The 22717-nt window shown below is 41.0% G+C and overlaps 1 protein-coding gene across 2 annotated transcripts in view; it reads right to left on the bottom strand.

Moving 5' to 3' along the window:
• Dnm3 (dynamin 3) overlaps positions 1-22717 on the bottom strand; it is a 466696-nt gene that overhangs the window by 132007 nt on the left and 311972 nt on the right. For both annotated transcript variants that reach the window (XM_038349305.2, XM_038349304.2), the window contains exon 15: positions 1197-1306. In XM_038349305.2, coding sequence (XP_038205233.1) covers positions 1197-1306 — 110 coding nt within the window. The remainder of the gene's footprint in view (positions 1-1196; positions 1307-22717) is intronic.

Below are 22717 nucleotides of genomic sequence, written 5' to 3'. Positions count from 1 at the left end.
AATGGTAGGTTTTTCTTTCTTTCACACAACACCAGGTCCTCCAAAGTGGGGTGGGGGGGGATCCCATTTCACAATTTCACTAAAGAGTGGTACTTAATTTTCCTTCCCCTTGATTCTTTAAATGGCTCACTCTTGTGGTTTTTCCAAGTATTTTTGTCTTCTGAGTCACTCTGAGCAACTGACTGGGAATGTAAAAAGAAATCTCCTTTTGCTGTTTTGATTAACTGTGTGATTGACCCTGGGCTTGTCACTGAACCTAATCAAGTAACTTCTTTTATTGCTAAATAAAGATAGAGCGCAGCCTGGAAACATGGGTTAGAATTAGACCCTGCCACCTGGTGACTCACTTCTCATTAACTTACACAGATAGGGCTTTTCTTGTAACATTTCCATTTGAGGGGAAAACAAAACAAAACCCCTTTATTGTTTTTGTCTGACTATAGCCATTTCCACCCGTTTGCTGTTTAATTCCACTGTTTAGTTTTACTGAATAGCCGGATCACGGAGTGATGGTCGGTGGTTAGCACTAAGTATTGATGCTCTCCAGCAGTAATAGAAGGAGAGAACAGGAGAATACCACAAAGAATATGCAAGAAGGGACGTAGACCAAGGTCCTGACTCAGCTTCCTTCTCTGGGTTCAGGTCTGAGCTGTGTGATCTTAGGAAAGTCCAAAGAATTGAGACTCTGCTTTCTAGCTTACATAATGGTCATCCATCACCCTCCATTCTTTTTAGCCTTCTGTACAATTGTTTTAATTCCTCACTCCCCAGCAAAAATAAAAACAAACAAACAAAGCCACGGTGAGGATTTGTAAATCTGTAAACAATAAACCCAGACAAGAACAGCCATAAGGTAGTAAAATGGAGCTTTTAGAAATGATTTGGCAAGAATTCAGTGCCTGCTGCAAAACCAGGAAATACACCAGGATTTAAAGATTGTTCTGACTCGATGTTTTAATCTTTTGAAGCTATAACCCAGAGTGGATACTAAAAATACCAAACCAGCCTAAAGAAAACCAGTATAGTGGTACTTGCCTGTAATTCCAACACTTGGGGGAGGTGAAGGCAGGAGGATTAGGAGTTCAAGGCTAGAGCATGAACTCCAGGCTAGCCTGAGCTACCTGAGATCCTGACTGGGAAAAAATAAAAACTGTGAACGAAAAATTCTTAACCCAAAAGAGACTTCACTGTCTTACCTTTGTTCTGTGTTAAAGAGAGCAAAGACGTGCTTGCTGGACATGAAGCCTTTCTCCACATCCCGGACTTTCAGGTTGTCCAGAGGAAGCATGTATTTCTTTTCTTTCTCCTGGTATTCAGGGGTGAGAGAGAAAGAGAAGACTTTAGCAAAGCACCGCACCGACAGCAGCACACCTCCCAAATTGACTACCACTTGATAACGCTTGATTGCATTACCTTGAGGCCATCAAACGCTACTTTTACACCAGCTACCAAGAGACAGGAGGGTTCAGTGATTCCCAGCACATGGGTTGAAAGCCCAGGGATGGGGGAGGGGGAGTGTCCGGGAAGGACTCTGAGATGAAGAGAACTCGTGCTCCCCCATCCTTGCCCCCTCATGTGGGTCCCTTTAGATGTTTGGAAATGTTAGTTTGATATTAAGAATTTAGCCATCTGTTAATATTTAACAAAAATGTTCTGGTCCTAATTCAATGAGAAATGCCAGATGGATTTCATTTCACATTTTATTTGCAGCCTAAGCAGTTTTGATAGCCAGCATTGGCAGGGAAGTGTGGAAGCCCAAGGACCCTGGTATGAAATACCCCATAAACTGAGATAAAACACAGAAAACTTTTCCTTCATTTGGGTCTAATATAAAGTATAGATCCACAAAAAGATTCTTTTACACAACTTAGATTTTTTTTTTAGCTCATTGGGGAAGAAAACCCCATTAGGATTAGATTAATATTAATTAATGCAGGTTCTCCTTTAGAACAGACAATTCTTTATAAAGACTATGGCTGTTGGAAAGGCGAGGGTTGCAAATGTGACCAAACCAAATGCCAAAGAGGACTGGCCCAGGGACAATGTGTGTGTGTGTGTGTGTGTGTGTGTGTGTGTGTATGTATGTATGTATAAATACAATGTATAAAATAAAAATCCATAGAACAGGCAAGAGGCAAACACTCAGTTTAGGAAGCCTAGTAAAAACCTATTACCAGATCACATTAGCATCACTTGCTCAACAGTAGCCCTCTGTGTGAGGAAGACTGAGACGCCAGAGCCGGAGCACATACTCAGAACTCTGATTCTGACACATCTGTGGTTGCCTATGGGAACTGTGCCTCACGCAGGATGCTTGCCAGGGCCTTTGCTGCTCCTCCAGCATACAGGCTGCTTGAGCGCTCATGGCTCAGGGGCAGAGCGCGTGCAGTGTTGGATTGCGGGGGATAACACTGATCTTGCCATTTTTCTTCTCCTAAATTAGGGGAAAACTGAGGAGAGTACATCAGAGTAGTCCCTTCCCCTCTCCCCCACCCCCAAAATAATAAAAAAGCATGACTCTATACTTAACCACAAAAATAAGACGGTAGAAAGAAAGGGTGGCAAAAGTTGAAGGAAGCTGGTTGGAAAACAAAATGGCCGCTCTGGCAAACAAAGCCTTCAAAGCAATGAAAAAAGATGAGAGAAACTCAGCCCGAGTGGAGGAGACCTCGGAAAAAGATGCAAGAGCAGAGAGCACTGTGAGCCCATTTCAATATTTCCTGTATACAATTAATAATTTATTCATAAATGCATGGATATGTTAAATAGCAAAATATATTACTCAAGTAAATAAGGTATCAAAGCTGAGTCCAACTTACTTAAAACACTTGTCAAACTATTTTAGGGCAGAATTCTAAGAGGCCAGTCTAGATTGAATAAAACCCTCTCCAATACATAATCAAATGAAAATGCTTAAGACCCAGAGAACATTTTTTTTCTTTTTAAAAAAATTGGATGGTTTTCAATGCCCTAAATTTAAGCAGCTGGGTTTTCTTAATGCACCATCCTATTCAACCTTTTGAAATGATGGATTGGCCTTTTTAATAGGAAATCTGCATCTCATTGTAAAGATGGAACACAATGTCCTTGGCTCGCGTTCTATAGAAGTAGGCCCCCCTTTGTACTCCAGTCCTCAGCATACAGTGAAGACTGACAAGCCTGCTATTCACATCAGCTATTCACCGCTGGGGAAGACATGCAGATGCACACAGGGAAATGGGAAAAGTGGAGTCGCCACTCTCAAAGATGAAGAATTAAATGCTGTATTTATCTAAGATTTTTGCAGACACAGTGCTAAATTATTTCATAATCGTAAGTTTTAAGAATGACAAAGACGATGGTGTTTTTTCAGACTGACTTGGGTAATTAAACTGTAAGCAAAACAGAATTAAATGGAGCAACAGCAACACCAAGCAATGAAACAATACATCATGGGTATGTCTGGTGGTTTGGGGTTCTGGTTAAAAAACAACAACAACAACAACAAAAATCTGGAATTTCAAATAGCTTAGACAAAAAGGCTAGAGGAAGGAGAGATATATAGAACTATAATTTCTAAAATGTAGTGAGACTTAGCACCATCTTAATTAAGAAATTTTCTAAGTGATCTGTCAGTTCTAATAACCTACTGTCCAACATGATAGCCACCAGCCACAGGCAGTTATGAAACTACTTGAAATGTAGCTAGTTAAATTGGGATATGTGTAAATATAAGACAGACTCTTGATTCCAAAGATTTAGCATGAAGCAATAAGACTAAAAATGATGTATTTGCTTGCATATTTGCAAATGCCCAATTCCAAAGATTTAGTATGAAGCAATAAGAATAAAAATTATTTATTTGCTTGCTTATTTTTTTTAAAAATTACATATATGGGTGCTCTGAATGCATGTATGTCTGTGCATCATATGCATGCCATGGAGGCCAGACAGCAGCATCAGCTCCCCTGAAATAATAGTTAGAGATGGTTGTGAGCCACTCTGCAGGTGGTGGGAACTAAACGTGGATCCTCTGGAAGAGCAGATACTGCTCTTCGTTAATGAGCCAATAATCTCAATGAAAATTGTATAATCTCATCAATATTTTTATATTAGTTTTAACTTGAAATTATATGAATATGCTGGGGCTCTTATTAAACGTCATTCTCCTGCCTATTTTGTTTTCTTTTGAAGGTGGCTGTTAACAAATACGAATGACATGTGGCACACAAAGCGCCTTCCTTACTCTCATTCACTCAAGCGCTCTCCCTTCTTGACAGCATATTCTTTATGGAGCTCGGCACCTTTCTGGTGTGTTTTCTTCTCTCACCTTCTTCCTTATACAACTTGAAACTGTTTGACACTTCCCACGCTGCCCTAGGTCTCTGGTATCTACAGCACCAGGGAGAGAATTTAGTTCTTCCAAGTGTTCAATAGCTTTCTCTTATTTATAGAGGAATACCCACTAAACTCTCTCATGTGACATCTTCAGACACCTACACATTGGCTCCACCCTAATTTATCAACATTTCCCTCACTTTCTTTAAGAAATCTCCATTTTTAGTTGTGTACGATGAGCATCTGTAATCCCACCATTTGGGAAGCAGAGGCAGGAGTATTAGTGAAAATTTGAGATTGGCCTGCTCTATGCTGTGAGTTCTAGGCTAACCAGGACTACATAGCAACACCCTGTGTTAATGACCACAAACAACAACAAACTCCATAATGACCAAATCCACCTTTGCTAGACTACACAACCTAAGTTAGGCTTTTACCTCCTCTCTATTATGATCATGATGCTTACAGTCCATGTCAAGCCCTACTCTGTGAGGGTTTTCTTAGCCTATAGCTATGTCTGTTACCTGCTCATCTCTCACATTTCAGTGGATACAAAGAGTGTTATCTGTTCCATTTATTTCAAGATGGCATATCTTATATGAGATGCCCTCATTTTATAAGTGTATTATAGTAAAATTTAGTGTGAAGGTTCATCTAAAACTCAGACTGTCAAACATATTATGTTATTAAAACAGGCTCCGTTTGCAAAGAAAAATGAAGCAGACAATGCTTTTGCTGTAAAAGGCACTTTTTTGATAATACAAATTCCATTATTGTGTAGACACTTTGAGGTGAAAGCATATATAAAATTTTAGAGATTTATTTAATGCCAATTCGTAAAGGAACTTTTTCTTATTTTCAAAAGCTTCTGGGACTGACATCATTTTTTTTTCATACTTAAACAGTAGTTTTTCTTATCCCAATGCAAGAAGATCACTCATATAATTTACATGTAGTAACCGTGACGAGAGAGATGATTTGCTCAAAGAGAAATCTAGAAAAGGAACATAGGAGATCTAGTGTTCTTTCCCAGTAACTGGGCAAAGCCAGAAGAAACCACCCAAAGGAGAGCCCTCTGTATGTGTCAAAGAGAGTGACCCAGAAGAAATAGTATGCGCCCAAAGGAGAGCCCTCTGTCTGTATTGGAGAGAGTGACCTGAGATGCAAGTGAGTGGACCATGAGTGGCAGCAGAGGCGTCACAAGGAAGAGAGGCGGAGATCACAGGATGGTCATACTATGTGGTCCTTGAACTTGAAATCAGAGGCAGTGGGTTTGCCGAGTGGACGGTTGTGGCCCCTAGCTAGTAAAGCACCATTTATTTGAGGACTAGAAGGGGATATAGTGGGAATGAGCAGGGGCTGGGTCTGAGGAAGAATAGTTCCTATGTGTTCAGTGTTAGACAGTGCGTATTTACTTAGCAATTTATGTAAACTGAGTTCCACAACTTGAGAACTATGTGAGTGGCCTTAGTTCTATTTTCTTATGATGAGACAACAAAACTCTTCCAGGACGTTGATTGGGGACTGTGAGTTCTTTCTCATTCCTATCCAGTGCCTAGCAACGACTGAACACAACTTCCATAGTAGATATCATAAACATCCTCAAACCGATTTTAAAATGCTGGGTAACAAAATCAAGTGCTGAGTTTTATGGTCAAATTTAAATACATGGTATTTAAGAATTAAGTTAAAAAATCCATTTTAAAAAAATGGTGTAAGGTCTGGTTTTAACGTCTTATTGTTTTGTTAAAAAACAAAAAACAAAAATACCACCTGACCAAAATGACTTCAAGAGAAGGAGTTTTCTATGGGCTTATGGTGTTGGAGGGCTAGTCCTTCATTGCAGGGAGCAGTTCACAGCCAGGCCACCAGGAAGCTTGGGCAGAGGCCTGTGTGACTGGGTCTCCTCTTTCTTCTCCCTTTACTTCGTTTTGACTCCCAGGCTGTATTCAGGGTGGGTCTCCCCCTTTCCCCTTAGTGCACCCTGTCTGAAAACCCTCTCACAGACACTCCCAGAAGCATGCCTTTCCAATCATCTGGATGCTTCTCAATTCTGCGAAGCTGGGAATCAAGACTAAACACAGAAGCCTAACTGATTGGCATGGCTTTTGACCACCAAATCTATACAAAGTTGAGGGCGACAGGCAATGTTTATTTCTTTGTTTATCTTTGCGTTGCTTTGATTTGCTAGCAATGCCTCTTTTTCTGAAAGGAAACACATTTCCGAGGCACCGAAGAGCCTGTTAACTCCCTCCTCCCCCACAAAGTCAATTCCGATTACAGAATGGTATGCACGTCTTTCTTTAGCTCTCAAACTTTCCAATTCTTTTGTAGAATATCTAGAAGATAATTTTTTGGTGTTCGTATTGCCTCTTCAAGTAGATTGAAGCCCTGAGGACAAGGGCCCCATGTCTAGCAGCTATCACACTGCTGCCTCTTCAGCCATTGCTTAACAAACACTCATTGTTGGTGATACATCACAGGTGAGATTGCAACATGGTTGATCTACTTATACCATTATCTTAAAGTGTATCCAACCAATTGTGAAACAAACACTTATTTTCTGTGCTTCAAAGATTGAATTTTTAAGTGGCTTTACAGTATTTTTGACATGCATAATTTATAAGATTAAGTTTCTCCAATCTAGACCAGTATACTTAATTTGATTCACACCAGTCTCAGGACTTTTGAACGTGACAATCCAAATACATTCAGTAACAATTCAAAAACAAAACCTGCAGGGACTCTGCTCTTAGGAAATGCCAGCACCTAGATGAGAATATATTATTGCCATTTTCCTAAGGACTAGAATCCAATCAAGGAAAAGGTTTTGTCACCAATGCCAAAGTTATTTAAAAGTGGAGAATCCCTGACGATAGCAGAGCTGGAATCATGAGAAAATTCATCCATTACGCTCATCTATCATTCGGAGACTGACTTCCAGACACAATTATAAAATGTATCTAGAACTCTCACATCACTTGGGTTTCCACACACTTCCTTCTCAGCTGGCCTACCCGCCAGTCTAATTCCCCAGTTCATAGGAGCAGAATCTTCCCCTGCTCATTAGCTACCAGAAACTTGCTTTGCCTCTCCAGGTCTTCTACAAGAAGCAGCTCTCTGTAGCTGGCTATGACCTCTGACTGTGTCAATACATCCTCCTCTCCCAAAACCAAAGACAATCCATTGGACCCTCAAATTCAAGCTAACCCTGTTATGCTCTGCCCGCCTGATCGGACACTTTAATGTACTTGCTACAACCTCACACAGGTGTAATGTGCTCTGGAGGGAGGAGAAGCCAGGCTGCTGACCGGGCGGCTGAGCTCAGGCCTTCCTCAGCTGCTTCCAGGATTCCTTGTGTCTAAGTCTGACCTCTCCACAGCATCCAGATCTCTACTGCATTATTCTATATCTCTGTTCTATTTTCTAAGTATCCAAATGCTTTGTTTTAGTGTGTGCGCGTGTGTGTGTGCGTGTGTGTGTGTGTGTGTGTGCGTGTGTGTGTGTGTGTTCTTCCTTTAACTATAACATAAACTCCTGTGGGGCGGAGCAAGGCCTTACAGTCATCGTTTTCATCATTAGCTGGATCCTTCCTCCCTGTTTCTCTGGCTTTGCTGCTATGCCATTTGCTCTTTGATGCGTGCTCGCTCTCTCTCTCTCTCTCTCTCTCTCTCTCTCTCTCTCACACACACACACACACACACACACACGCAAGGCAACATAGTAGACATCCAGAAAACACTTGCACATTGAGCATATGAGCAGTCGCCCCTGGGTTGGCTCAGTGCTTGGCCGAGATTAAGAACTCAGCGATGATGACTGACTTATAAACCAAAGGAAGAAAAAGAGGCTATAAAAAGTATTGAAAATACCAAAATGCTGGTTTCACATGCTGTTGAAAACCAGGACCTGGTGTTGATCGCTATTAAAGAAGTTACAATTGTGGAGAATTGCGAGTATGAAGTGCATATGAATGGCTCATGCTTTTTATATGGATTTTAATTCCTTGTTTTATGAAATGTCCCACTTTGAATGGTAAGGAACATCTGTCCACCAGGGGGTTGATGAGTGAACGTTTTTAGATTTATTATCCAAAGCCGAAGAAACTATCCATGAAAAATAAATGGAGTCTCCTATTAGGCCAAGGAAATGCCACCGTGTCTAGGCTGTCAGATTTGGGAGTGTTGAGTAAGCCCCTGTACTTACTCAGGATCTGGGGTAGAACCACACATGGCATCTCTCCACTGGTAGGACAAGGGCAGCCAGTGACTCTTGTCACCTCCCACGCTAATTGGACAGGATGGTGTTTTTGGGTTCAGAATCAGCCTCAGGATCTACTTCCTCTATGAAGTCTGCCTGGTCATCCCAAAACTCAGCCTTCTGACTGGTGGAACCTCGGTTCTATACTTCACTGTGGGGACCCTTTCCTAAAAATTCAACCTAGCCTCTATAAATTCTTCCCTTTTTATAATCGCCCACGGAGCACTTTATTGCCTCAATAATTGTTTTTCTATTTAAAGTAGCCACAGAAGATTCTAGTATTGGCAAGCAAGCATTCTGAAAATACACTAGCAATATATAGTCAATTGCCATTTCTGTGCCTAAGTAGAAAGACAGCAAGCAAACCAATAGCACTAATCAATAGCCCTTCACAAGCAACAACAGCTTGCGTGAAGCCCATGCTAACGTGCATGTGCACCATACGCTTACATAGTCTTGAATTCCCTAAACTCTGAACTTAGAATCTTCGCATGCTTATTAAATTTGAGATTTGAAGTTCAAGGTGTGAATGAGAGGGCCAGTGCTTAAGTGGCCAAGCAAGAAAATCAAAGGTAACAAACACGAATAAGGAAAGGAGACAATGCCTAACGTCTTGCACACACACACACACACACACACACACACACACACGTACTAGGCTGGCCTACAGCAGCAGTGGGCCTTGTGAGGTAAATTTCTTTACAGGCAAGCTAAATATCATGCTTAGTGTTTTGTAGTTTTTCAGTTACTAGAAAGGAATTTTTCTACTCAGCATGGCACCACATGCTGCAAGCCCTTTAAATTATCATATTTCCAGTGTTTGATGGTTACATTTTCTTCATTTCTCTCTGTGTTTTGAGGCAAGGTAATTTATATATATGTATATATATATATATTTAAAGAGAAACTTTTAAGTTTGGAACAGTGATGCGTTTACTAGAAAAAGCACATGCCATGATCCAGATTCCTGGCATTAAAATGCAGAGACAAATAGTCTTCCATGTCGACTATTGTGGGTGTATGTTAAATCACATGTGAATATAAAAGAGGCCACAAAAGCTGAAATCATGCTCACTCACTCCGTAGCAGTCCACAGTTCAAATTAATCATGCAGCATTCTCCATGCACAGTCCTTGGGGTCCTTGTATTAAATAAAAGTGTTATTTTGGCTGAGTGTACCATACATTTGTAAAAGTGCAGCTTAATAAAAGTGCTCTGTTTACAAATCCAGCACATTTTCTTTAACTTCTCTGAGAAAATGTGGGTCAGGAAGGCACAGTACAAATAAAATCTTCCTGACGATTCCCAGAACTCAGTGGATGAATGGTTTGAAATCTCCCTCCATCATTTGTCACCAAGCTGCAAACAGAAATCAAAGCTTCCTTCCCCCTTCTCCCCTATCATCTCAGCACAGAAACACTAGGAAAATGAGGGGGGGGGGGTCAGTACTGAAGAGAAAAGCAAGGAGGGGGCAACCCAGTTAGCGGAGTCTCTTTAAGTGCTTTGTGGCAGCAATTGAACTGTTCTGTGTTTAACTGTCTGCTTTTTGGTCTGCTATTAACACAGTTTGAAGAGATGTCTTCTGAGAGGGAAAAGCAGAGCTAAGTGAGTCCCACATCCTTTGTCCTTGGCAAGGAAACCCTTCTCCCAGGGAATGCAGACTCATGGACAGGGTAGAGAGGCCTCTGTAAGTGCCTGCTGAGATTCAGCCCTGAACTTGAGCTGACACTTGGCTGGATGATGCTAAGACAGCTGGCTGACCATGCACCAATACTGGATCAAGCACGTCTCCACAAAGAACAGGCTTTGAACAAGGGGACAAGAACCACGATGCTTCTTCTTCATCAACCATAATGATGACTGCTAGCCTACCCACTACTTTTTAGGTGAGGGGACTGAAACACAAACACACACACAAACACACACACACACACACAAGCACACACGCGGGGTGCAGGTGCTCCTACTCTAAATAAAAACTTAGGAAAAGACAGAAGCAAGTGGGGGTACAAGCAAGCAAAGTGCAAAACAACATTCCTGGGGAAGAACAGTGCTCTTTGCTACTAAGCATGCTCATGCAGATTAATCCACCCACACTTCTAAGGGACAAATACACAGAAAGGGGAGTCTCATGAGGGATAGAGCACAGAAGAAATGTCCCATAGTTTGTAGTTAGGACATGGGGGGGGAGGGGCATACAGAAGTTCTGACAGCAGCTGGGTGAATTCCCAACACATTACGTAGTTCACCTATCATGGTATTATGTGTAATTCATATCTCATGAAGGGTATGAGGTCAACAAGATCATGGATCGGGCTGTGTTGTGCATTTAGGGACTCCTGACGTGCTAATTTCCTTTCCCTTGGAGAAAAAAAAATGTTTTTCATCAGCTTGGCACTTAGAAATATAGTATTCCTCAACATATTTATGGCACTTGTAGGCCATTCAACTAGGAGGGGGAAACAGAAAGTCGATTCCAAGCTTGGATGTAAATACGCATTGAACACGACCAGTATCAGGTCAAAGTGTACAAAGCAGCAAAGTCATTTCAGCAATTTACTTGAAAACTATGCCTTCTGACCCATAGGAGTGGGTTGCAGTCACACTCAGGGAGTGGATGTGCTCATCCAGATGATATACTCATCATTCCTCCTGGCTCCTAGAAGAGATCAAGAAAAGGACTTGGGGACAAAGGTAAAATCTTAGAAACATAAGAGCCAATAATTCTATAACTAGAGAACCATCTAACTCCTCTGACAGAGATATTTACACACCTAAAAGACAGTGCACATGAGTCTCAAGAAGACTGGGAAACTGGAAGCAGAGGAAGGTTTGGTTTTCATGTCCCAATCCACTTTCAGTCTTGTGTTTCTGCTGCCCTCGGAGCCGGACTGTACAGGCACCTGCTATTGTCTTCTAGTTCCGAGTTCTCCCTTGGCATCCTCAGAGGCTGCCTCACACACACACTGTTTACTCTGCAGTACCAGCTGGATCTGATGTAGGATGAGTGGGGACCATGTGCTTCCTTCTGTAGACCCCGACACTAGTAGGCACTAGTGTGTGCTCTTGTAGGCCACTGCCTGTGCCCTGTGTCTCCAAGCTTTGTTTCATGTATAACTACTTATTTATAATAATAATTAAATAATAATTAAAGTCTCACCATTAATTACTAATAACTAGCATATCCAGATATTACATAGATGCTGAATTTTAGTTCTTTTGTCCTTCTATGTGTAGAAACATTGAGTAGTTCAAGGATTTTAATAATGGATAAAGAAGTGAGGCCTGTGGCTTGAGTCTCTTCTAAGCTGTTGATTGCTCTAAGTAGCTCCCAGTCTAAGGCTGGACTTAAAACGTTCTGATGTGCTTCCCAGTCTTAAATAAAGGAAGACATTTAAGTCAGTGCTTCTTTAACTACAGTCCCCCGATTCCCACAATCTGTGAGTTCTTGTGACAATTTAAAGCAACTTTTATTTTGATGTATAAACTTTGTATAAGGTATTTCCTGAATTGTCAGGGGAACTATTTTATGACTCGGTGCTGCCAATTAATGTCAGGCTATATATTTGCACTGGGTCAACGACTTTTATATACTGAAGAAAGAAACATCAATGTATCAGTTACATCCTATTCTCCAATGGCATTGCAGCACCCTGGTGGACTGAGATTTCATTCCAGTAGCAGCAGGAAGATGGTGGGTCACCAGACCAGGGTAGCCAGGCAGCCAAAATACCTTCCTCCTTGCTAGCAAATTCAGTTCCCTGAAAGAAGACCATCTCTCATATGAGTATAATAATTGATCAGAAAGTTTCTAAACAGTACTGCTTTGTTTGAATTTGACCTGCAATTTTGTATATATTTTTGTGTATATGAATATATATCAATAACTATAAAGTATTTATATACTTTCAGATATATAAAAAAGTCCATTTTCTGTTTGTTCATACTTTAGCAATGTAGTAAACAAAAATAATAATGTGTCCACAATCAGAATGAGAGGTCTTTTCCTTTAAAGCAGTGATTGTCAGCCTGTGGTCGCTACCCCTTAGGGTGGTGTCAAACAACCCCTTCACAGGGGTCACCTAAGACCACCAGAAAACACAGATATTTACACTGTGATTCATTACAGTAGTAAAATTACACTTATGAAGTAGCAACCGAACTAATTTTATGGTTGGGGGGTCACTACAACGTGAGGAACTGTATTAAAGGGCAGCAGCATTAGGAAGGCTGAGAACCACTGCTCTAGAGGGTGTCTGCCTGTCACTCAAGCATAGGAAGCGGTGTTTGAGAAAAGTGTGGTTTAGATTCTTTGAGAAGGGTTGGGAGGCATACTCACTGTCACCTTGCAGTCACAGTCAGTACAAACAAATGGCCTTGACTTAGAATGATCTGGAGTGGGGCTTAGAGCTTGCTTTGGTTTCTAAGCTCTCAGAGCATGACCAGGGAGAAAGTGCAGACTTGGTTTTTGCCAAACTGAGGCTACACATGCCTGGACAGACTGGCATCCTAGGAAGGCTGCTTTTGTTTTTGTCTCACCAAATACCATAAACTGTATACCGTATACCACATGCTGTATACCATACCCAATACCAATCCCTAAAAAAAAAGAGAACAAATTAACACAACTTTCTGAGAACAAACAGGCAACAGATGGGAGGGCATCTCTATCCTCTCAGTATGAGCTCTTGAAATCATCTCAAGGACATGAGTCTAATTCACACTGACAGGTAATTGAACCTGGGTTTAATTTTTGTTGCAAGTTCTCTGCTTCCTCTAAGAAGCAGCGTTGGTAAAATGCTGAGTTGCTGAATTCATAAATAGACTCCAGGAAGAATGGGGACAAGAGGCTTTGAGACACAACAAAGCTCAGGCATAAATAGAAGAAGAGAATGAGGGGACCCGAGGAAGAGGAAGGGGAATGGAGAAAATGGTGGTGCCAAGGGAAGAAAGAAAAAGTGTTTCTCACCTAGAAGTTCTCCAGAAACTAGTGTGCAGGAAGAATGGAAGAATGGGGAAGACAACAAAAGCCATCTTCACACTAGGTTTCAGAACAGAGAATTTAGTAGATAGGACAGTGTGAACATAAATGTGACATTTAGACCACTTATTCCCTTTTCTCTCCCACCTCCATCCTCCTCTTCTATCTGACGCTTACTAAAAAGTTAAACAATCCCTGGACTAGAACCAGTAGAACTTGTGGGGGGGGGAGGGCTCTGAGGAGAAAAAAAAAGAAGGGAAGCTCCCATGCATCTCCTATGAATCTGGGCTCTGGCATATCTGCTTTTCTTTATTCCAGCCTATTACCCCCACCCCCACCCCTATCCCCGCCTCCCACCCCATGCCCCCACCCCTGGTGCCTGCAATTCTTTGTTGCTCTCCTTACTTTGATGTCACATTTTCCTACACATCTCTCTCACCTCCTTGGCAGGAGTTTGCCAAGCAGATCACTTTCTTACCGTCGTCAGGGTGCTCCAGCCCTGTTCAGAACACATGCTATGTGACTACTGAACAGCATCAAATCTCTTCTGAATAAAAATGTCAATTTTTTATTTAAAATTTTATGAATATATTGTGGCCTATGCATTACGTTGGTGTTAGAATTAGCCTCAACTATAAATCCTGACAGGAAACTATAATTTATACAGGTATTCTTAAGTAGACAGCTGTGTGCATATTTATTTGATGTGAACTCACAGCTATTCATTATGACTCTTATGTGAATGTCCCCATAGGTGTATGTGCCTAGAAACTTGGTCTCCAATGCTGGTGCAGTTTGGATAGGTTATAGATCCTAAAGTTAATTTAAGGCCTGGCTAAGGGTAGTTGTTTGTGGGTGCTGGCCTCAGAGAACAGCCAGGTCCCACTTCCCACTCTGTTCAAACTCTACTTTCTGATCATTGATAATGTAAACAAGCCACCTCATATTCCCACTGCCACAGCCAGCAACTGCCCTTGCTGTCATATTGTGCCTGCCCTGAGGGACTAGATCCCTTGAACTTGAGGCGGAATACATCCTTTCTCCTGAGGCTATTCAGTCAAGTACTCTGCCACCAGGTTAAGTAACTTATGTACCATCTTTCTGAGAGCATGGTTAGAAAAAGGAAAGCTCAAAAGAAAGGCTTAACAGTAGAGCATTGTGTTTTAAGATAATGATGAAGAAAACGGGTCTTAGAATGACACTGGGGGCAGCTGACTTTTATGAAGATAGAGGGTTAGAAGAAGAAAGACCTCCACAGTGGACTTCCATGCTTTCAGCTCAATGGTAAGGTCTGTTACTCAGGCAGAGAAGATTGTGGCCATGTTGGCGAAGTTCTGTTTCAGAAAGTTAGCAAAGAAGATGAAGCCAAGAATAGAGTTCAAGGTAGAGGATGTAATTGCAGCATCAGTTGTAACAAGGGCGTGTGCAGATGGCCTCGAATGCCAGAGGGACAGATGAGTTAAGAGAGTGTGTGTGAGAAAACAGGGAAAAGGGCCTAGGTCACTCCAAATTTCACAGGTGTGAGATAAGAGGGAAGGACCAGAAAAGGAGGCAGAGGCAGCAGAGGGAGAAGGAGAAGGAACACGAAACATAGAAGCCAAGATGGCCAATGTTCCGGAGACATCTATGAAACACAGTAAGATGTAGATTAAAAAGTCACTGCTTCACACACTAGGGTGTAGAATATGGAACACAATCAGCAGTGTTTGTGGAGGAGTGGGGATGGAAGCCTGCCTGGAGTGGGTTTAGATGGGATGAGCAGAGAAAAAAAACAGAGGAACACAACTGGCAGGAGAGACACACCCTGGAACCTCTGATCCGTGAGCCTCAACTAAAAAGAAACTGCATGTAAGAAACAACATTCACTTAAACAGTCTGATTATCATTCTTTATTTATTCTTTGTGTCTTTCACATTGTGCGTCTCCATCCCATTCATTTCCCCATTCCTTTGTATCTATCCTCTGCCCTTGCAACCTCCCCCTGCCAAAATAAAATGGAATAAAACATATTCAACAAAATTATAGAAGAAAACTTTCCCAACCTAAAGAAGGATATTCCTATGAAGGTACAAGAAGCATACAGAACACTGAATAGACTGGATCAAAAAAAATCCCCTCACCATATAATAATCAAAATACAAAACATATAGAATAAAGAAAGAATATTAAGAGTTGCAAAGGAAAAAGGTCAAGTAACTTATAAAGGTAAACCTATCAGAATTACACCTGACTTCTCTATGGAAACCATGAAAGCCATAAGGTCTTGGATAGATGTGCTGCAGAAACAAAGAGACCATGGATACAAGCCCAGACTACTATATCCAGCAAAGCTTGCATTCATCATCGACGGAGAAAACAAGATATTCCAGGATAAAAACAAATTTAAACAATACGTAGCCACAAATCCAGCCTTACAGAAAGTAATAGATGGAAAATCACAACTCAAGGAACCCAACAATGCCCACAATAGCTCAGACATCTAACAACCCTTCACCAGCACAACTCAAAGAAGGAAAACACACAAACTCTACCACTTAAATAAATAAATAAATAAATAAATAAATAAATAAATAACCGGAGTTAACAACCACTGGTCATTAATGTCACTTACTATCAATGGACTCAATTCACCTATAAAAAGGCAAAGGTTAAGAGATTGGATGTGAAAACAGGATTCAACATTCTGCTGTTTACAAGAAGCACACCTCAACCACAAAGACAGACATCTATTCAGAGTAAAGGGTTGGGAAAAGGTTTTTCAATCAAACGGACCTAAGAAACAAGAAGGTGTGACTATACTAATATCTAACAAAATTAACTTCAAACTAAAATCAATCAGAAGAAATGAAGATGGACATTTATACTAATAACAGGAACAATTCACCAGGATGAAGTATCAATCCTGAATATCTATGCCCCTAATATAAAAGCACCCACTTATGTAAAAGAAACATTACTAGAACTCAAGGCACACACCAAACCCCACACACTAATAGTAGGAGACTTCAACACTCCTCTCTCACCAATGGATAGGTCAACCAGACCGAAACCTAACAGAGAAATAAGAGAACTAACAAAGATAATGAATCAAATGGACTTAATAGACATCTATAGAACATTCCATCTAAATAAGAAAGAATATACATTCTTCTCAGCATCTCATGGAACCTTCTCAAATATTGATCACATACTTGGTAACAAAGCAAACTTCCACAGATTCAAAAAAATTTTAGTAACCACCTGTCTCTTATTGGATCACCATGGAATAAAGTTAGAATTTAATAATAATTCTACCCCCCAAAAGCCTACAAACTCATGGAAACTGAACAGTCAACTACTGAACCACCCCTGGGTCAGGGAAGAAATAAAGAAAGAAATTAAAATCTTCCTTGAATTTAACAAAAATAAAGACACAACATACTCAAAACTATGGGACACTATGAAAGCAGTGCTAAGAGGAAAGTTCATAGCTCTAAGTGCCCAGATTAAAAAAATTGAGAAAGCTCACATTAGAGACTTAACAGCCCAGCTGAAAGCTCTAGAAAAAAAAGAAGCAGACTCACCCAGGAGGAGTAGAAGACTGGAAATAAACTGAGGGCTAAAATCAACAAAATAGAAACACAGAAAACAATCCAAAGGATCAATGAAACAAAGAGCTGGTTCTTTGAGAAAGTCAACAGGATTGACAAACCTTTATCCAAACTAATCAAAAGGCAGAGAGAGAACATGCAAATTAACAAGATCAGAAATGAAAAGGGAGACATAACAACAGACATTGAGGAAATTTAGAAAAGCATTAGGTCTTACTACAAAAGCCTATATGCCACAAAGGTAGAAAATGTAAAAGAAATGGACTTGTTTTTAGATAAATACCCATGAAGCAGCACACAGACGGCAAATGCTGACATGTTGTGGGGAGGAGGGAAGAAACTAGAGTGTCTGGAGAATTCCCAAAGTGACTTTGTTGGACAGTGACATTTTGAACCTCTAGCAGGGGAGGCAGAGTGGGCAGGGAACTAACGGGATTCCACAGGTGTGTTCTTGTACCCATGATTTCATACAGTGGAAAAAGCAGGTTTTTAATGATTGTGTCCTAATCAGGAACTTTGTCTCCACAAAATAATAGCTCCTGGTCATTTTCACAGAGGACAGAGCACAATGTGCCCAAAGTTCCCAGAACATAAGCCTGTCAAAGAACATTGTGGCAGTATTGTCATCAGCGGTAGCCAATCAGGAAGTAGCATTTACAACTTCCCCTAATGAAGGAACTGACAGACAAATTTAGGGAATACTAGATTTATACTAGTTTTCTCTGAGTGGTGAAATGCCAAAATGCTTTATAACCTTCGACTCCAGACTTTTCTTATAAAGTCTTCTTATAGAGTGTCTTTTCATTCTGGGAATCTTGGTTTGATAAATCTTCTAATGTTCTAGCAAGTGAACAATCTGGTTTCTGTGATTATGAAGTCTTATCTTCTTTTTTAAAACCTTGCTATCCTGGCTTCAAAATAACATCCTTACCTCTTTCTTTTCATTATTGTACACTTCCCTGAAAACTGGGTGTATGCCTAGTTTTACATCAACTTGACAAAGGCCAAATCATCTGAGATGAGGGAACTTCATTTAAAAAAAAAAAAAGCCTCCACAAGGTCGGCAAGACTGTAGAGCATTTTCTTAAACTGTAATTAATGAGGATGGATCCAGCCCATTGTGGGTGATGCAACCCCTGTACTGGTGGTCCTGGATTCTATAAGAAAGCAGGCTGAGCAAGTAATGAGGAATGAGCTAATAAACAACACTCCTCCATGGGCACTGCATCAGCTCAGGCCCCAAATTCCTGCCCTGTTTGAGTTCCTGTCCTAACTTCCTTCAATGTTGAACAGAAATATGGAAGCGTAAGTCAAATAAATCATTTTACTTCAGTCATAGTAACTCATCACAGCAAAAGAAACCCTAAGACTTCAGGATTTAAAAAAAAATCTTAAAATTGCATGAAAACTCATCTCTCTTGTGTTAATGCATTTTTTGTAGCAAAGTGTAGCCTTGATAGGAGATGGACTGGAGGCTTGTGGCAGAAAATATGGTTATTGGTAGATGAAGAGTTTAGAGATTCTATCAAAATGTGCAGAGGCCACTTTACACATGTGTTGAGGCAGCTAGACAGAGGAACACAACACCAAAGACAAGAGCAGGAAGTACGGGTGAGAGCATCAAATAAGATAGCCACAGTCAAAGGCCTGTTCTTAGCCATACCACAGCCCATTTTCATGATCTAAATGTGCCTTGTGCCTTCACTGACATGGGTTGTTAGAAGCAGAAAGGATTCTAGGTCCTTCCAGTTACCAGGGTTTCTCTGGATGTACTTCAGGGGCCAACACAGAAACTGCAGAGCCCTGCAGAGAAAGGGCTGAACCCTGGGATCCATCCTTTTACCCAAAGCAACCCTAGTGTTATCTATTTAATGTTGGGATTCCACGGGAAACTATGAGTGAATGATGGGTTGTAATGCTCACAAACACACAAGAAGAGAGAGAGGAAAGTTTGAAACCTTCAAATTGAGCTGATGCTGGAGTTCCTTGTTTTGAAATTAATCTATGTCATAAAATATATTCCTGTAGGCAATGAAAATACAGTATGCCCTGAAGAGAGTTTCCAAGTTGCTGCACATCAATCATGAGGAGTCTGCTGCTAACATGTGGCAAGCTCTTTTGTTATTATTGTTGTTTCCCTCCAGTTAATTTACCATCTGCCTCGTCCTCATCAAAACATTCATTTTAGCTTAATCCCCTTTCTTCCTCTCTGGTGGTAAAGGGACCTGACTTACTTTGAAATAAAGCAGAGTACAGTTATGCTTCCATATGCGGGGTGGTTTCCATTTGATTATAATAGAACTCCAGAATACCAAAAATAAATTTGGTGATTAAGCTCTCCTCTGAGATTCAAAGTCAATAAACTATTTTCAAATAAAATGTACTAAAATTCATTAAATACATTGAGGAATTACTGTATGCAAGCAGCAGTGCAAGCTGTGGTCTAGTGAACAAAACTGGGTAAGACTTCGCTCACAAAGTTGGCTACACTCTTCAATAAGAAGGCAAGCTACCCTGTGTGAGTCCAAAAGTCAGAAAGGCACCATCAGCCTGAAAAGAGGTGAGAAGGGCCTTGAAGAAGTTTGGTAGGTATGGTATAGAGGAGAGGGTACTTCTGGTGATGAGAATGCTAAAGTACAAAAAGCAACAAAGTATTTGGAGAATGTGTGTGCTTTATGGGGATTAAAGTTGTATTAAAATTAAAACATTGTGTAAACAGGAGACAGCACAGGCTCAAAGGTGAGCAGGCAACAGAATGCAGGATGCTCCAATGGCTCAGGGAAAAAGTGGTGAAGCAGACTGACGGCATTGAGAATATCAAGGGTATGGTTGATGGGAACTACACCTGGAGCTGACTTCCAAGAACTTAAGAGAATGGCCAGGGTAGATAAAAGAGCAGGCAGAAAACTATCGTAATAGTCTGAGAGGAAGATGGTGGTATGATGTGGGATTCCCCTCTATATGCTGTGAATACCATTGGTTAATAAAGAAACTGTCTTGGCCTGTGATAGGGCAAAAGAATGGAGGTAGGCAGGGAAAACTAAACTGAATGCTGGGAGGAGGAAGGCAGAGTCAGACAGAAGCCATGTAGCCCCTCTGGAGCCAGACAAAACTTTAGCCGGTAAGCCACAGCAACATGGTGATACACAGATTAATAAAAATAGGTTAAATCAATATGGAAGAGTTAGACAATAGGAAGCTAAAGCTAATGGGCCAAGCAGTAATTTAATTAATAAAGTTTCTGTGTGGTTATTTCAGGGCTGAGCAGCTAGGAACAAAACAAGTGGCCCTCTTTCTACAGCAGTAGCTTCTACTAAGGTCATTGGAGAGTAGATGAAGTTATGTGCATTTGAAAACCATATAGCATATAACTGGTAGGGCTTGAGTGACAGGTGATGTGGAGATGATGCCAGTGAGACAGGCAAGAACAGATGAGGGTGAGTCATGCTTTCAGTGAGAGCCATGGGCTTTAAAAAGTGATACAATAATCATTAAAAGGGGCTCTGTGGCTGACATACTTTGAATGTGCAATATTTTGAGAGGAAAGATAAATTCCAATGGATGAAAAGGTCTGTAACATCAATGGGTAAACATGGTAAGCTATCCGGGAATTTTTCACATCAAAAGTGGAACTAAGCACAGGCCTCCATCAGTGAGGTCCACTTGCTATGTCTCACAGATAATTATACAGAAAGCAAAACTGATTCTTAATAGGAAAGAATGGGAACTGCAAACACATCTTTACTGACTTTGTTTGTGGACTCATTCTCAACGAACAAGTGATACCTCTTTTGAGATTTTTGGCCAGAGGAATTTTCTCTCCATCACATGTTTGGATGTTTAGAACTCTGCTAATGTTCTATTTAGTTCAAGTGGTTGGATGTTGGTACTTTGGCGCCATTGCCAATAATACAGTTCAACAAAACAAACCCCTAAATAGGGCTTAGTTTTTCTCTTTTTAAACATATCTGATTCTCAGCCCAAACCAAGATCCAACTGCTGTGTCTCATGTGGCAGACAAGTAATCGACTGACCACCACTAAAATGACCTCCTCCAGTAGACTCCTTGTCTTTCTACTAACCTGTTTCTCTACTCGGTTACCCACCATGCTCTTCACCATCGCTATTATTTATAGCACTTTCTCTGAACCACATCTCTGTTCCTTCACCAACGTCTTGCTAGATCCTCCTTTCTTTCCAGGAACTGAGCCAGGGAGTTTATGTTGTTAACCAGTAATTAAGCAAATTTGAGAAAAATCTGTGCAGGGTTTCTTTGGGGAACCCTAGTCCACTCATTATGAGCCCACTCATTATGAGGACGGGAGAAAAACAAGCTGGTTCGTAATCCTTTTACCCAGTTCACCTAGACTAAATTTGCAAATCACTCCTTTCTATGTGGTTTCTGCATAAGCTTCCCGAGGAAACAAGAAGTCAGTCGCTCAGGATATTTGAAAATCACTCATGTTGGATCCACTGCTTCTCTGGATTTCCACTTTATGAATATATCCATTATCAGTTTAGGATTCCCTGGGGACTTGGTGATCCAGAACTGAAGAGCACTAAGGAGCACTTCAGCTGCTATGTGGCGAAGCCCCATTGATGCGATGAACAAAGTCTACAAAATCTCTGCTTTCATCTTGCTTTCTAATGGGAGGTATTAGGAAGTTTTCAGTGTTACCAAGAATCATAAATCATGAAAAGGGGGCCACAAAGCCACACAGAAGCTGTGTGTGTGTATGCTCATATGTTTGCTGAATTAGGTGTGTGCTCATGAAGGCATACAACTTTAAGGGGTGAAGGAAACCCTCATGAAATGGCCAGTGATTGGGGGAAGATCTGAGACAGGCCAAGAGGTGAGCAATGCGGAGATCCAAAGTAAAAGCATCTTCTAGAGATGGGGGATGGCAGGTATCTCATTGGCATCCGTAGAATGAGTGTGTGACTGTGTGGGCATTCCTTATTAAAGTAGTTCTCTTCAGAGTGGCACCCTTCCTTTCCCATTGCTACTGTAACTGTCATTTGCTTTTTCGCTGGGACACCTGTCTACCCGTGACTTTATTACCAAGGTAGCTGAGCAGTTAAGGAGGCGGAGAGCCAGAGAAGCCAGAAGTCTTGGTTGCTACTGTGGAGCTCCTCAGAACTAGAGATCAGGTCTTCTAACTCCAGACTCCAGTTCTTTTGGTTAATAAGATTTTCACCGTGAGGATAAGAAATCTAATTGAATACTGCTCTTGCACTCGGGGTTCCTCACCCAATAAATGCTTACGTAATAATAGTACCTGCAGTTCCCACAACAATAAGGGAACTTATTTCCTCTGGACACTATTAGTAAGTTTCCAGTGCTTTCGCATATGCCTATGAGGAGAAAAGTGAAGAAATAAGGAGAAAGATGGAAAATGAGGGGGGCAGGGGGCAGATAAATGACAGTGTGACACCATCCGATAAACTCTCAAATAATCCCACACCTCTCTGAACCTTTGTTCTTACTGATATGTTATCACAATATTTCTAAATTCCCACCAGTTCTGAAGAGGAATAGAATATGCATCTAAAAAGAAAAACATTTAGA

The sequence above is a fragment of the Arvicola amphibius genome, chromosome 12, assembly GCF_903992535.2.
Source record: "Arvicola amphibius chromosome 12, mArvAmp1.2, whole genome shotgun sequence".
NCBI lineage: Eukaryota > Metazoa > Chordata > Mammalia > Rodentia > Cricetidae > Arvicola > Arvicola amphibius.
Note: the sequence above shows the minus strand (reverse complement) of the source record. Positions and strands in the feature narration are given on the sequence as shown.